Here is a 14,681-nt window from a genome sequence, read left to right as displayed (position 1 = left end):
TACCCAGAGCATCTTGATGGGGGCCATCACCGTATGATGTGGAAGTAGCTGCTACAAGGGTCTGCTACAAGTGGCTTCATTGAACATTCCACTGCTGGGAATCACGAATCATGTTTGCAGATGATGCTTTTTTGTGACTTAAATGGTGGACTTTTTTCCATTATGGTGCAACAGACCTAATGCTTCAGCTGTGTAGCACAGCTTTCGTACTTCAATTATTTGTGTCATTATTTTTGGCCCAGTTTGGAAGCCCTTCCCTTTTCATACATACTGTATCTGTGTCCTCAACAAAAAAAATCTACTTCTCTGTCCAAAATGGTAGTGAGTATGCCACTCCCTGCCACAAGTTTCTGGACTAGCTCTGGGTAGCTTTCATTCACGGAAATCCTTCCAGAGTGAAATATCTTCCATCTTTACAATTAGACCTAATGCCCTGCAACCTGCAAGAACATGAACAAATACATATATCGTCGCTGTCCAGCGGGAACCAGCTAACTCCATTTTCAGCTTTTTTTTTTTTGCATAAATAAACGCTATTGAACACCCTTTACATCTGTGTAAAAAAATAATAATATTGATCCAATGAAAAGTATTAAAAAGCGCTTCTGACAAAACCTCTCAACTCCATTGGATCCTCAAACTGTCCGTCAAACCCCCCCAACTCCACCCCCTCTCCTCTACGTCCTGCTGCCGTTCCACAGCACAGTGCACTGCACACAGAGGACAGAGCTACGACGGATCGGCAGATAAACAAACTAGTTTTTCCCCCGTAGTCTGTTAAAAGTAACGAACTTATGAAAACAAGTAATTCTATTTCTAAAATCTATGTAGTGTTTTCTGAGGAGAACAATGTGACAATAAATGAGTTCATATACAGTAGCGTTACTCTCGCTAGTTCTACTAAAACTGCAACTCCGTGGCGTGAACCCCTCTTTTTAGATGTTATTGTAATATTTATAGTCCTGCTTATTATTATAGGCCTATATAATAAATGTCATGAAGCATCAGGGCATTACAATGATGCATTGTGAGTGAGCTTGGAGATCGATTGTCAGCTTAGCCCCATTTGGAACCTCTCCCTCCGCAGCGATTGGAGCTATTGTCAGCTGTTCTTATCAATGACCAACAAAACTCCTAACTCCACTTGAGATGGATTTGGGTAAAGTGGTGATAATATAATGACACATGCAAGTATCTGACGATATATAAAGTCACTATACCAACTGATGAGTTCAGCTATAAACTATTGCATTGTTTTAAAATGTAAGGTTTTCTTAATTTCCTGAAAAACGTATATTTTGTTTTTTCATTTCCTGAAAAAATTATGGTTTGGAGTTAGCTGGTTGCTGCAGCAGATATATATGAATTGTACACATTCTGTTTTATTAATAGCTTTAAAATTATATGTACATACATTATATGTATGTGTATTATATATAATTATTATGGTTTTGCAATGATATCAATGCAGAGGAAATGCCTCCACAGCAGTGTGGTGGGCATTTCCTCTGACATTTGCTTACATTTCCTGTGACTGTTGCTCACAATGAGATATTTGCTCCATTACGTCTAACCTCCTTAAAGCAGTTAAAGATACAAGCTAAGCTGCAGGCACGTATACTGTATACGTGACACATACTGTACAGTAGCAGACAGCCAGGGCCCAATGGACATCTGTCCAATTGCATTTGTAAAGAAAGTGTCCTTTTTATGCCTCCATCATTTCTTATTGAACCATAGTTGCTTTCATTCACTACAAAGGCTGTAGGCTGGTTGTTTTGCTTCCCCTCCTGATAAGTCTGGTTTTAATAACAAACAAGTGAACTGAAGTGCTCAACCCCAAGTCTTCAGAGTATGATGATGGGTATTGACTTAAAAGCCCAGCAAATAATAAGGTCTTCAGAACTCTTAAGTAACACTTTTGATGACGCACAGCAGCAGAAGGAAACAGCATTGGCCCTCTCTCTGTGTTTCTGAGAAATGTGGTTGTGATGTGTGGTTTCAGAACATGGCAAATGCATCTATCTCATGCACGTCACGCTCAAAGTGTGAACTTAGTAGCTTCCGTTGAGTCTTTTTAACAGTTTGGACCTCCTCTTTTGTAACTTATTTTCTCCAACATGTTGTACAATGAGTGCAGTTTAAATATGAACTAGAATGGCTGAGCACGTGTACGCCGTACCAGACCTGACAACGCATGTCAGATATGGCCGAAGAGAGAGGAAACAGGAGATGGAGGAGAGAGAGGAGAGGATAGTAGACATCTATGTCTCTGCAGACGACCTTGACCCTGACCCTGGTACACAGCTGAATGCTGTACAGCAGAACACAACAAAACAGAAAAATGGAGGTAAAACTAAATGCTACAATGATAATGATTAATGATTAACACACACACGCACGCACGCACGCACACACGCACGCACGCACGCACGCACACACACACACACACACACTACAATAATAATTATAAATACATAAATAAATATTATTATTATAATTGACTAATTGGAGCTATTACTGTCATTCACTCTTTTTGTTCACTTCTCATACTTCTAATTATGTATTCCTATCAAATGCTTGTAGCAATGCTTTTAAAATTACATCAGAGTCAACTTGATCAGAATCAACTTTATTGTCACATCACTGGTTTACAGGCGTAAAGAAAAGGGTGAAATGTGTTTTTGTGCAACAAGCTCCATCGTTTTTGTTGTTTTCAGAAAGAAGAATAGAGAAGAAGTTTGGGAGAAAAATCAAAGAGTAAAGAATAAAGGATAAAGCGTCATAACTTGATAAAAGGTGTCACTTCCTATATTAAAATTGCCTAGAATGCTCTGTGACCATTGCTCTGAATGTAGGGATGTATGCGGAATGTAGGACTAGATTTTCAGGTCTGAAAATCTAGTATGTTTAACTTCAAACCACTGAAGTATCCTTATAGGTTTGTCTTGTGTTATTCAGGCTCTGATGAGTCAAAGAACAATCGTTTCAGAGCTGCTGCAGTGTGTCTGGGTCTGCTGGGTCTGCTGTGTGTAATCCTATTGGCTGTCATCATTGTTCTGGTCAAACACAGTGAGTGTCATTATATAATAAACAATTTGCTTACATGTTATATTTCGTTCAGAAACAGTGTTGATGGCTCTTGCTTGAAATACGTTGGGTCCTATTTTGGGGCAGGTGGATTGGCATGATGTGTGCAGGAGACAGGCATAATTAGGTTTTTCACCACGTTCGTGTCTACCGGTGTATAGCAATGCACACACCTGTGACTCGTCCATTGCTATTTTCATCACACTTTGGTGACAGAGGCACAAAAAGCCACTGTTTTACCTTTGTATTAAGCTCTCAAAATGGAAGATTAGCTAGTTTTTAACTGAACCTACTAGTCAGGTATCTACTCAGGGTCCATTACGTCCATTATGACGCTGAGAAGATGACCACCTATAGGAGGTCAAGGCTGTAGTCATTTTGTGGATGTCCATCCTTGTAGTTTAGACTTACAGTATGAACTGATCTATACAGTGAGATATACTTTTCATTGGACCAGTACCAGATATATATTAGCTGCATTAATTCCTCCTAAGGTAATTGTACATCATCTGCGCTGGCGGTCTGTTTGAGGTGCTATAGATAGCTTTATTTTTTAATTACTGTAGAGTATTATTTTTGCCCCTTTTTCTTCCCAAATTAGTCATTATGCCAATTAATTCCTCTCCACCCACATTTCTGTGTGTTGTCATGGCTGTTAGTTATATCCTACTGACTCACCTGCCAGTGAGGAGCCCCCACTGGGAGGACGCAGCGCCTCTGTCCCACTACTCCCGCCCAACATTCCCTGCTGACAGGTACCGTTCCAGCCTGTAGGATTACACACAGTGAAACATATCACCCTCTTCCCGGCTGCCCTCCCCCAAAACACGGGCCAATTGTGTTTTGTAGAGACGCTTGAAAAGCCGGATGCACTGCAGTGGATTCGAATCCCTAGACTCTGCGTTGGTGGAAGGGTACTCCACACAAGCACCCATAGTAGTGGATTTGTTGTCCAAGTCCCTCCACCTCCACATTGTTTACTCTGACCTGAATGCACTTAATGCTGAGAACAGTGCACTGCTTTTAAAGGTCATGAATATGATATCTACCAAACATCTGTGACCACACCTCACCCACCACGCTTCACGGTTACTGAGCTTCACACCAGTTCACCTGTTCCCCAAAATAGGACCCTTTGTCTCATTGTGAAATGAAGATTTACTATATTAGAACACATTTGTTTGTAAAACTCATCAGATTGTTGATTATCCTTGCAGATTCTACACTGACTAAAGAGAAACACAACCTAAAGAAAGACCAAGAACAGTTACAGTCCACATGTAATAACCTGACTAAACAGAACGACCAAATACAGTCCAGTTATAAAAACCTCACTGAACACAATGATGACTTACAGTCCAGATATAATAACATCACTAAACAGAACAATCAGATACAGTCCAGCTATAAAAAACTGTCTGAACAGAAGGATCAGATACAGTCCAGCTATAAAAAACTGTCTGAACAGAACGATCAGATACAGTCCAGCTATAAAAAACTGTCTGAACAGAAGGATCAGATACAGTCCAGGTTTGACCATCTGCAGTCCAGATACAACAAACTAATTGAACGAAAAGACATCAAGAGGATTCTTTGTGGTCAGTGAGACATCAAAGTTTTTTTTGTATTGTTTCATTGTTTTATCATATTGTTAATCTGAGCAAAAGACAAAATAGTTGCTAACTTTATTATTTTGTTATTAGAACCATATGGATTTACATTTGGTGGTGGTGTGTGTTATTACATCTCTACTTGGAGCAAAACCTGGGAGGACAGCAGACAATACTGTAGAGACAGACAATCAGACCTGATGGTCATAAACAGCAAAGTAAAGCAGGTGTGTGTGTGTGTGTGTGTGTGTGTGTGTGTGTGTGTGTGTGTGTGTGTGTGTGTGTGTGTGTGTGTGTGTGTGTGTGTGTGTGTGTGTGTGTGTGTGTGTGTGTGTGAGTGAGTGAGTGAGTGAGTGAGTGAGTGAGTGAGTGAGTGAGTGAGTGAGTGAGTGAGTGAGTGAGTGAGTGAGTGAGTGAGTGAGTGAGTGAGTGAGTGAGTGAGTGAGTGAGTGAGTGAGTGAGCGAGCGAGCGAGAGAGAGAGAGAGCGTGAGAGCGTGAGAGAGTGTGTATTTCAGTAACCAGCATCCTTTCTGTCCAGGACTTTGTTAACACAGTTGTTAACAGAGACCGTATCGTGTGGCTGGGTTTGACTGACAGAGAGGAGGAAGGAGTGTGGAAATGGGTAGATGGTACAACACTGACCACACCAACGTAAGACTTTACCTTCATTCTTCTATTCTTTTTTGAAAAATCATTACACTTTTTGCAATCTTTGAATATATATTTTAAAGCGAACATTTGTAACAAAAATCTTTGCTTCTGGGTATTCTACAAATGTAGTGTTTTTTTGTAGATTATATGTATTTGGCCGCGGACCCCCATCTCAAAATATGTTATTCCAGGGACCCCCCCTGAAGTAAAGATTTGAGTTAATATATATGCTTTAATATATATATATATATATAGAGATTTGCACAGATTGTCACGATTTTTCAAAAATAGCTATAAAATCTTATAATAAAATACCAACCAACCACACTGTCACTAACACAATTATACATGTTTTCTATTTCACTATTCTGTTAATTTGAATCTAATATCTAGAATATAATTTGTGGTCATGGTTATATATCATGTAAATGTATGTAATAAATTAAATGTTCCTACTCCAGGTACTGGCGCTATGGTGAGCCTAATAACAAAGGAGATGAAGACTGTGTTGTGCTTCTTGATGGAAGATGGGTCGACATGCCATGTTCTGCCCAGAGCTATCTGATCTGTGAAAGAGTTTTCTAGTGAAATGTTGGTACAACTACATGATGTCAAATATTTGGACAAATTGTATTTTGTACCAATTTGAAATGTTATCTTTATTCAGAGGCATGGCAGGAGGGTACCTGACCTTTTGCCCCTGATGCCCAAAGTGCCCTTTACATGTTTTGTATTAAGGCCTGTCCAACACCTATGGCCCTTATCAAGTAGAACATTTGATGAATAATAATACATTTTCTATAATAATAATTATTTACATTATAAGATGAGCTGGCTGCCATCAGTCAGGTTTCAGTTTCAGTTGTCACCTCATGCAGTGATGTCATGATCCCTCCCACCTCGTTAAGCATGGAGTTCTGAGTTTAATTGTGTGATTCACTTATACTTATTTTTTTGGTGCAGATTACACAAATGAGATATTATGTGTTCATTTAATGTGTGAGCTTGTGTGAGCTTTGTACAGAGATGGAATTGTCTCTGTAGTTAATACTTTTCTCCCTACTTCCAATCAATGTGATAATTAAGTTAACTGCGTGGCTCGTGGTTGTACAATAGACTAACCTTTGAATGTGAAATATTTCTGCTTTGTCTGCTGAGTGTTAAAGTAGCCTACTAAACTTATACTTTTGTTTATTGTTAATATTGGTTGAATATGTTGCTTAATTTCTTTTAAATAAAAAGTTTCTTCCATCACTATGTGTTCCCTTTTGTCTGTACAGTCCTGTGTCTCAAAATAGATTTAAAATTCCGATATAAATACCTAGTTGGACTGTCTGTCAATATGGGATACGTGACATACAGTACATTTAGACACTCTGGATGAGAGCGTCAGGTGTTCAGGAGCTGTAACATTGATGCTGTTCTACATGTGGTCCAATGTGTGCTCTTCCACCAATCCACCCTGAGCTGAACAGGTAGTGAGCACTTTGAACTGATCAGCAAAGTTGGTACAGTGTGGTATAGTATGTTTCCCACCATCTTTAATAATAAATAACTTCTTAAGAACTATATTGATATAAAAGTATAATAATCGGTGAGGCATAATGGTAGAATGATACTCTAGCTCAGAAGTATTCAACCTTAGGTACGGGTGCCAACATTGACACAGGGGAGGGTGATCACTGGAGTGTTTTTTTTCTTTTTAAATTAAATATAAAAAAAAAAGTTTAGTCAGTTAAAAAGAAAATATACAAAATAGAAAAAGTGCTCCTCGGAGCACAGGTCTCCGGCAGGTCAGGTACGTTATTGTGGCCACCTGGTGGCGCTATAATAGGCCAATGTGAAAAGGGTGCTATTTCTTCTTAGGACTTTCACGGCAATCGGACACTGCATGCATGATTTGAGGCATTTTGTTTTGCTAAAATGCATATATGCTACACGGAAGTTTATCACACAATCAGACACTGCTAGTGGTCGAGAGGGTGGAGGGTGAGTGATGGTGTGGGTGGAGGATGGGGTTGAGGAGGAGGAGGAGGTGTGAATGCACTGCCTCTGCTAAGAGGAAGGAGGGGGAGGAAGGAGGGGGAGGGGGGAGGATGACAACTCATAATTTCATAAAATAAAGACCACCCTTCTCTATTGTTCATTCTGTTGTGAAGAGGTGAACCATAACATATACCTAAGATTAATTAAAGTCATAAAGGTAGTAGGGCTGTCACGATTACAAATTTAAGTTGACGATTAATTGTCACTCAAATAATTGCGATTAACGATTTAATTGTGTGTTTGGCTTTGGACATTATTGGAACATATGAAGCCTTTTAGGCTGCATAATCAAAAGCTGCACAGGGCAGATATGACAAATAACAAACATGAAATATACAAATTGACATATTTAAAACAATTTATACATGTAAAAAAAACTGAAATAGTAGATCTACAAGCTTTCAACGTGTCACTTTGTGACGCGCTGTAAGCTTGTAGATCTGCTATTTCTGCTTCGTTTTTTATTTGAAAATGTTTGAATTTTTTTTAACATGGAAACGATTATGACGATTATGCAATCGGCGATTATCTCAAATATTCCCGATTAGACGATTATGTAATAATTGTGTAAGTCCTAAAAGGTAGAAGGCTTTTAATTCTGAAAACATTTAGTTTGGTTTTGATATTCGATACCATTGGGTGTACGTGGCACACTAACTTTATCCTCAATATCCTATATATAAAACAATGCCGAATGGGTGGGTGGTGGGTGCTTGACTGGGTGGACAACCCTGGCTGCGTACCAATCCCTGCACCAGCTATGGTTAAATAGTCCAGCTGCCTTCAAGGTAGTCCTTGGTTGAACAAAACTAAAGGGACCAGCCCCAACAGATAAGGATACAACTTGAAAGCCCAATAGAGTGGGTGCTGGAAAACCCCACCAATTAATTTCAATGAAGTTGCTCACCCAGTTTGTACTCCCTTTTTCCTGCTTCTTCCGTGGTTTGGGCGCTCTGGTTTGATGATGTCATGGGACCCATTCACATGCACAGTAGTGTCTGTCCATGGAGCCCTATCGCGTGCATTGTCTTTTATGCATCCACGTCACAAATTACCTCCGTGCACAAGCCCGTGAGTCGAGCTCATTGGTTCAAAACCGTTTTCACTCGTTCATGTAATGGGCCCCAGCTGTGGTCAAGCTGCACTACCAGATAAGCACCTCCCGGTTCTGGGGGCTTGGACCAGCCCTGACTGAAAGGGTGACTGAAGGAGTTGTGCCCTCAGATTCACTTTAGCAAACGTCAAGATCAATGATATCACTACTTAATAAAGAACTGGGAGCAGCAATGGCTGACAGGACCCAGTGGAAAGACGTGGCATCTCAATTAACTAGTGTTGCTGGGGACCCTTTGTAACCCCCTCAAGGACCCCTGGGCATCCCTGGACCCCACTTTGTAAACCACTGCAGTACATTTCCCAATAGCCTGAGCTTCACTGCTGCAGTTTAAGCTATTTTTGTTCAACAATAGCTGAGTAGCTTGACAAAAATCACTACATTTTCACTGGCACATCATATAATAGTTTTGACCAAGGTTTTACTTCAGCAATCAGGTGGTGCTGTATGGTACCACAGCCAACCAACCCCAAATACATTTTACTGTAATAATAGACAATAGTCTGACTGTAACATATCATTGTTAATGACTGCAGATGTATGACTGAATTGTTTGATTTCTTCAAATTCTCCTAAATAAATGAATAAACCTAACAAGCAAAGTTGGTACAGTGTGGTACAGTACTGTAGGTATCCTACAGTCTAAAGATACTCCATCTTTAATGATCTTAAGAACTATATGGATATAAGTATAAGTATAATAATCAGTGAGTTAGAATGGCATAATGATACTCTAGCTGATGTTCGTGTGTGAGAATAAAAACCACATGTTCAGACCTGCAGTATAAGATAGACCACATCCTGTTGAATTTCCTCTGTTCCTCTGTACTTTTTCTTCTTAGAAACAGAGCGAGAGAGAGAGAGAGAGAGAGAGAGAGAGAGAGAGAGAGAGAGAGAGAGAGAGAGAGAGAGAGAGAGACAGACAGACAGACAGACAGACAGACAGACAGACAGACAGACAGACAGACAGACAGACAGACAGACAGACAGACAGACAGACAGACAGACAGACAGACAGACAGACAGACAGACAGAGAGAGAGAGAGAGAGAAAGAGAGAGAGAGAGAGAGAGAGAGAGAGAGAGAGAGAGAGAGAGAAGGGAGAGAGATGACACTTCCATCTTGATCACATGACCATAGAGATATTGTGTACCGATTTGCATGATTTTTGGACAGAATCTGAAGGAGTAATTGCAAAAAAATAGTTTTACAAAAGTCAGCCTCCTGGTGGCGCTCTAAAAGGCAGATTTGGAAAACGCAGGGCAAAGGTTTTTCCTTGGCCTCTAGGGAGAGTGCGTGCAGTTCCATGCAGATAGGTGCAGTTATAGGTAAAAATGCAAATCGGCCTGTTATAGCTCCACCATTAGGCTGATTTGAACATTTTCAAGTGGCATTTCTTCCTCGGCCTAGTGGGAATGTGCGTGCACAATTTCACGGAAATCGCATGCTTGCGTTGATGATTTGAGGTATTTTGTTCAAAATGTACCAATCCTGCAAACTTTGGAAGCCAATCTTAGCCAATCAGGATGGAATATGGAAAATCGGACAAATCCGTGTTGATCACATGACTATAGAGATACTGTGTACCGATTTGCGTGATGTTTGGATAAAATCTGTAGGAGTAATATAAAAAAATGTGTTTTGCACAAATCAGCCTCCTGGTGGCGCTATAACAGGCCCATGTGAAAACATATGGGGCAGAGGTTCTGAAACGGCATCCAGAAAGTGGGTGTGCACAGTTTCGCGGTGACAGGGCCAACGGTGCCGGAGATTAGCTGCTCGCAGACAGATGGACACACGGACACACGGACGGACAAACGGACAGGGTGCAAAACATACTCTCTCGCCATGCCTTTCTAACCTGACTCCGCCAAATGGAAGAAGCTAGCAACACACATTTTGTTTCACAGCCTACTTCCATCTGAAACTCCGGTAGCAGAATTGATGCAAGACGTCGTTTCATTTTTTCAAGCTACTTGGCAGGTGATTGGATGATCCCGCCCCTAGCAGCCGCTGATTGGTTCGTACACGCAGCGACCGGGCAGCTCTACTCCATGAGCGATCCCAGATCAGGGTGTATTGTGAAACTCAGTACCGCCCTCAATTGGCTGAGTCAGGTTAATGCCTTTCGGCCTGGCGGAGAAAATTACACATGATCTCGAGATGTGACAATGAGTGAAGGCCACCCAGCCTGGCAGAGATATGCGCTCTGCAAAGTGCCTCTTTCTAGAAGGACTTTATGATTGTCTCCGCCAGGCCGAAAGAGAGAGTATGTTTTGCCCCCTGTCCGTCCGTCCGTCCGTCCGTCCGTCCGTCCGTCCGTGTGTGTGTGTGTGTGTGTGTGTGTCTGTCCTTCTGTCTGTGACCAGCTAATCTCCGCCACAGCTGGTGAAACTGCGCACACACACTCCCTGGATGCCACAGCAGAACCTCTGCCCCACATTTTTCAGATCAGCCTGTCATAGCGCCACCATGAGGCCGACTTTTGCAAAACACATTGTTTGCTATTACTCCTACAGATTTTGTTCAAAAAACACACAAATCTGTACACAGTATCTCTATAGCCATGTGATCAACACGGATCTGTCTGATTTTCCATATTCCATCATGATTGGCTAAAATTGTCTTCCAAAGTTTGCAGGATTGGTTCATTTTGAACAAAATGCCTCAAATCATGAACGCAGCATGCGAAATCTTACACAGAGATTCCCACTTGGCCCAGGAAGAAATGCCACCCTTTTCACATTGGCCTGTTATAGCGCCACCAGCAGGTCTAATTTAGCAAACCACATTTTTGGAACAAAATGCCTCAAATCATGAATGCAGTGTCCTATTGTCGTGCAAGGCACGAAATGGCACCCTTTTCACATTGGCCTATTATAGCGCCACCAGGAGGCCACAATAACCTACCTCCCTGGCGGAGACTTGTGCTCCGAGGAGCACTTTTTCTAGTTTCATATAAGATTATCATAGAGGGTTACATATGATATTTGCAGAAACAAACAGGCCTGAATACAGGTTGGTTTTTGACTTAAAACTTATGATACAGGTCCCTTAGGTCAGCTGGCTCGAACATTTGTCAAATAGTTTGTTCCATCGACCCCCAGAAGCAAAGATTTGAGTTGCAAATATTCAAAGATTTGCACAAATTGTCACTGTTTTTTTCCAAAATAGCAGATCTACAAGCTCATAGTGCGGCACTCGGTGCCGTGCTATGAGCTTGTATATCTGCTATTTTTGAATAGCCAAAGAAATCTAAATTGTCTCAGATGCGTTCCCGGTCTTAATGGGTTAAGACATAATACAAATAAAAAAAGATACATAATGTGTTACACAGAAGTTTCTCACGCTATGCAAGACTGAAAGTGGTCGAGACGAGGGTGGAGGGTATAGGATGGTGTGGGTGGAGGATGGGGTTGAGGAGGGGGAGGAGGTGTGAATGCACTGCCTCTGCTAAGAGGAAACAACAGGAGGAAGGAGGGGGAGGGGGGTAAACAAATAAAGACCACCCTTCTCTATTGTTCATTCTGTTGTGAAGAGGTGAACCATAACAAATACCTGCAAGATGAATTAAGGTCATAAAGGTAGAAATGGCTGTCGCTTTACATTCTGAAAACATTGACATCCAAGAGGAAGATGATGATGATGATGATATAAACTATGCAAATGTTGAGACCAAGACCACCACACCTCAGCAGAAACATCCACGGAAGATTAGATCTGGTAAGAGATGGTACTACAACTGCAAATCACAAAAAAAGATAATTTTTTTAACTGTTTAAACAAGAGGTTATATTTTAACTGAACTTTATTCTTACTCTGTGTGTGCGAGCGTGCGTGCGTGCGTGCGTGCGTGCGTGCGTGCGTGCGTGCGTGCGTGCGTGCGTGCGTGCGTGCGTGCGTGTGTGTGTGTTGTAACATATCTACTGTATTATTCAATTTGTACTTCAGTAACCAGTAGCTTTTCTGCTGGACTTGGTGGACATAATTGTTGGCAGAGGCCAGTATGTGTTTTTGTTTTTATTTGCAGATGTACATAAATAAATGTCCTCGGTGTAGCCTATATCAGTATTTTATTTTTACTAGCACAGATGTTCATAGTAGGTAAATGTACATCAAATATATGCGTATACATCATGCCGGCTTGTGAACATTTTTGTCTTCAACTTAATTTTTGCCATGGACTGACAATATGTGGTCAATAATATTGACAGAAACACATAGACCCTAAATGTAACCTTGTGTCTATGCCAATGTGCTACACATTTTAAAACAACATTTCTGCATTCATCTCAAGGCAACCTCACCTCTTGCATGCTTGTCTTGCTTAGTCTCTTCTGGAACGTATTACCCTTGCAGGCGATACAACAAACAAGGCTCTGACTCTGGAGGAGCAGGGACCCCTTAAAATGTATGTGGTGCAAGGCCCACCGTCATGTGGATATGCCTCGTCTGCATGCCAATCCCTGCACCAGCTATGGTTAAATAATAGTCCTGCTGCCTTAGTGTAGTCCTTGGTTGAACAAAGGCTAAGGGATCAGCCCATATGTTATACAATAACTACAGTGGGTACCGGAAATCCACACCCATTCATTTCAATGAAGGAATTGCTCACCAAGTGCATACTTTTTCCTGCTTCTTCCGCTCTGTTTATGGTGATGGAGGGGCCCATTCGCATGCCCAGTAGTGTCCATGGGGCCCTGTCACATGTGCAGTATATGCTAGTGTCCTTTTGGCATCTACGTCACAAACTACTTCCGTGCGCAAGCTTGTGAGTCGAGACAATTGGTCCGAAACCGTTTTCGCTCCTTCATGTAATGGGCCCCAGCTGTGGTCAAGCTGCTCTACCAGAGTCAACAATAGCTGAGTAGCTTGACAAACCAACTACATTTTAACTGGTACAGCATAACATTGTTTTGACCATGGGTTTAGGTTTTACTTCAGCAATAAGGTGGGTGTGGGACTGTATGCAGTGGTGGAAAAAGTACTCAAATGTTTTACTTAAGTAAAAGTATCAATACTGCAATATAGAAGTACTCCGTTACAAGTACAAGTCTGGAATTCAAAAATTACTCGAGGAACAGTACAAAAGTATTGGTAACAAAATGTACTTAAAGTACCAAAAGTAAAAGTAATTTTTGAAATGTTTGAAAATAGCAGATCTACAAGCTCACAACGCGACGCGTTGTGAGCTTGTAGATCGGCTATTTTCAAATAGCCTATATATAAAATAGGGCTGAAGTGGTTAATGTATGTTTCATAATATCATAATTTATATCTGAAAAGTAACTAGTAACTAAAGTTTTCAAATAATTGTAGTGGAGTAAAAGTACCATATTTGCCTTGAGTTGAGTGGAGTAGAAGTAAAAGTATTGGAAATTGGAAATGCTCAAGTAAAGTACAAATATCTCAACATTGTACTTAAGTACAGTACTTAAGTAAATGTACTTAGTTACTTTCCACCACTGACTGTATGGTACCACAGCCAACCAACAGACTGTAACAGATCATTGTCAATGACTGCAGATGTATGGCTTATACATATTATTTGATTTCTTCAAATTCTCCTAAATAAATTAATAAACATAACAAGCAAAGTTGGTACGGTGTCGTAGAGTATGTTTTCCTACAGTCTAAAGATACTTTTTAATAATAAATAACTATGACCATCAATGTTGTTTTATCTTAAGAACTATATTGATACATAGAAGTATAATAATTGGTGAGTTATAACAGCATAATGATACTCTAGCTGATGTTCGTGTGAGAATAAAAACCACATGTTCAGACCTGCAGTATAACACAGACCACATCCTGTTGAAGATGACTTTTAGAATTATTTTTAAAGTTCCTCTGTTCATCTGTCCTTTTTCTTAGAAACAGAGAGAGAGAGAGAGAGAGAGGGGGGGGGAGAGAGGGGGAGAGAAAGAGAGAGCAAATCTCGCAAACTGCTGGATCGTTTTATGCACGCTGTCAGTAGGCCAAGGAAGTATTTTTTAATTGGCTTCAAGTTCCTCTGTTCGTCTGTCCATTTTCTTCTTAGAGAGAGAGAAAGAGAGAGAGAGAGAGATAGAGAGAGAGAGAGAGAGAGAGAGAGAGAGAGAGAGTACTATGATATCTTATAGCATGACCTTGTGACCTTTAAGTAAAGTGACACAACTTTTTAATGG

The 14,681-nt window shown here is 40.7% G+C and overlaps 1 protein-coding gene across 2 annotated transcripts in view; it reads left to right on the top strand.

Annotated features, from left to right (window-relative positions):
- LOC308081536 (CD209 antigen-like protein C) overlaps positions 1-6,064 on the top strand; it is a 49,226-nt gene extending 43,162 nt beyond the window's left edge. The window contains exons 4-6 of one of the 2 annotated variants that reach the window (XM_080457903.1): positions 4,794-4,927; positions 5,240-5,352; positions 5,814-6,064. In XM_080457903.1, coding sequence (XP_080314029.1) covers positions 4,794-4,927; positions 5,240-5,352; positions 5,814-5,937 — 371 coding nt within the window. In that variant the 3' untranslated portion in view covers positions 5,938-6,064. The remainder of the gene's footprint in view (positions 1-4,793; positions 4,928-5,239; positions 5,353-5,813) is intronic. The other variant, XM_080457904.1, reaches the window with a different exon arrangement.
- Positions 6,065-14,681: the final 8,617 nt, after the last annotated feature.

This window comes from Gymnoscopelus braueri, assembly GCF_963280865.1.
Source record: "Gymnoscopelus braueri genome assembly, contig: SCAFFOLD_348, whole genome shotgun sequence".
Classification (NCBI taxonomy): Eukaryota; Metazoa; Chordata; class Actinopteri; order Myctophiformes; family Myctophidae; genus Gymnoscopelus; species Gymnoscopelus braueri.
This window is presented reverse-complemented; position numbering and strand designations above follow the sequence as displayed.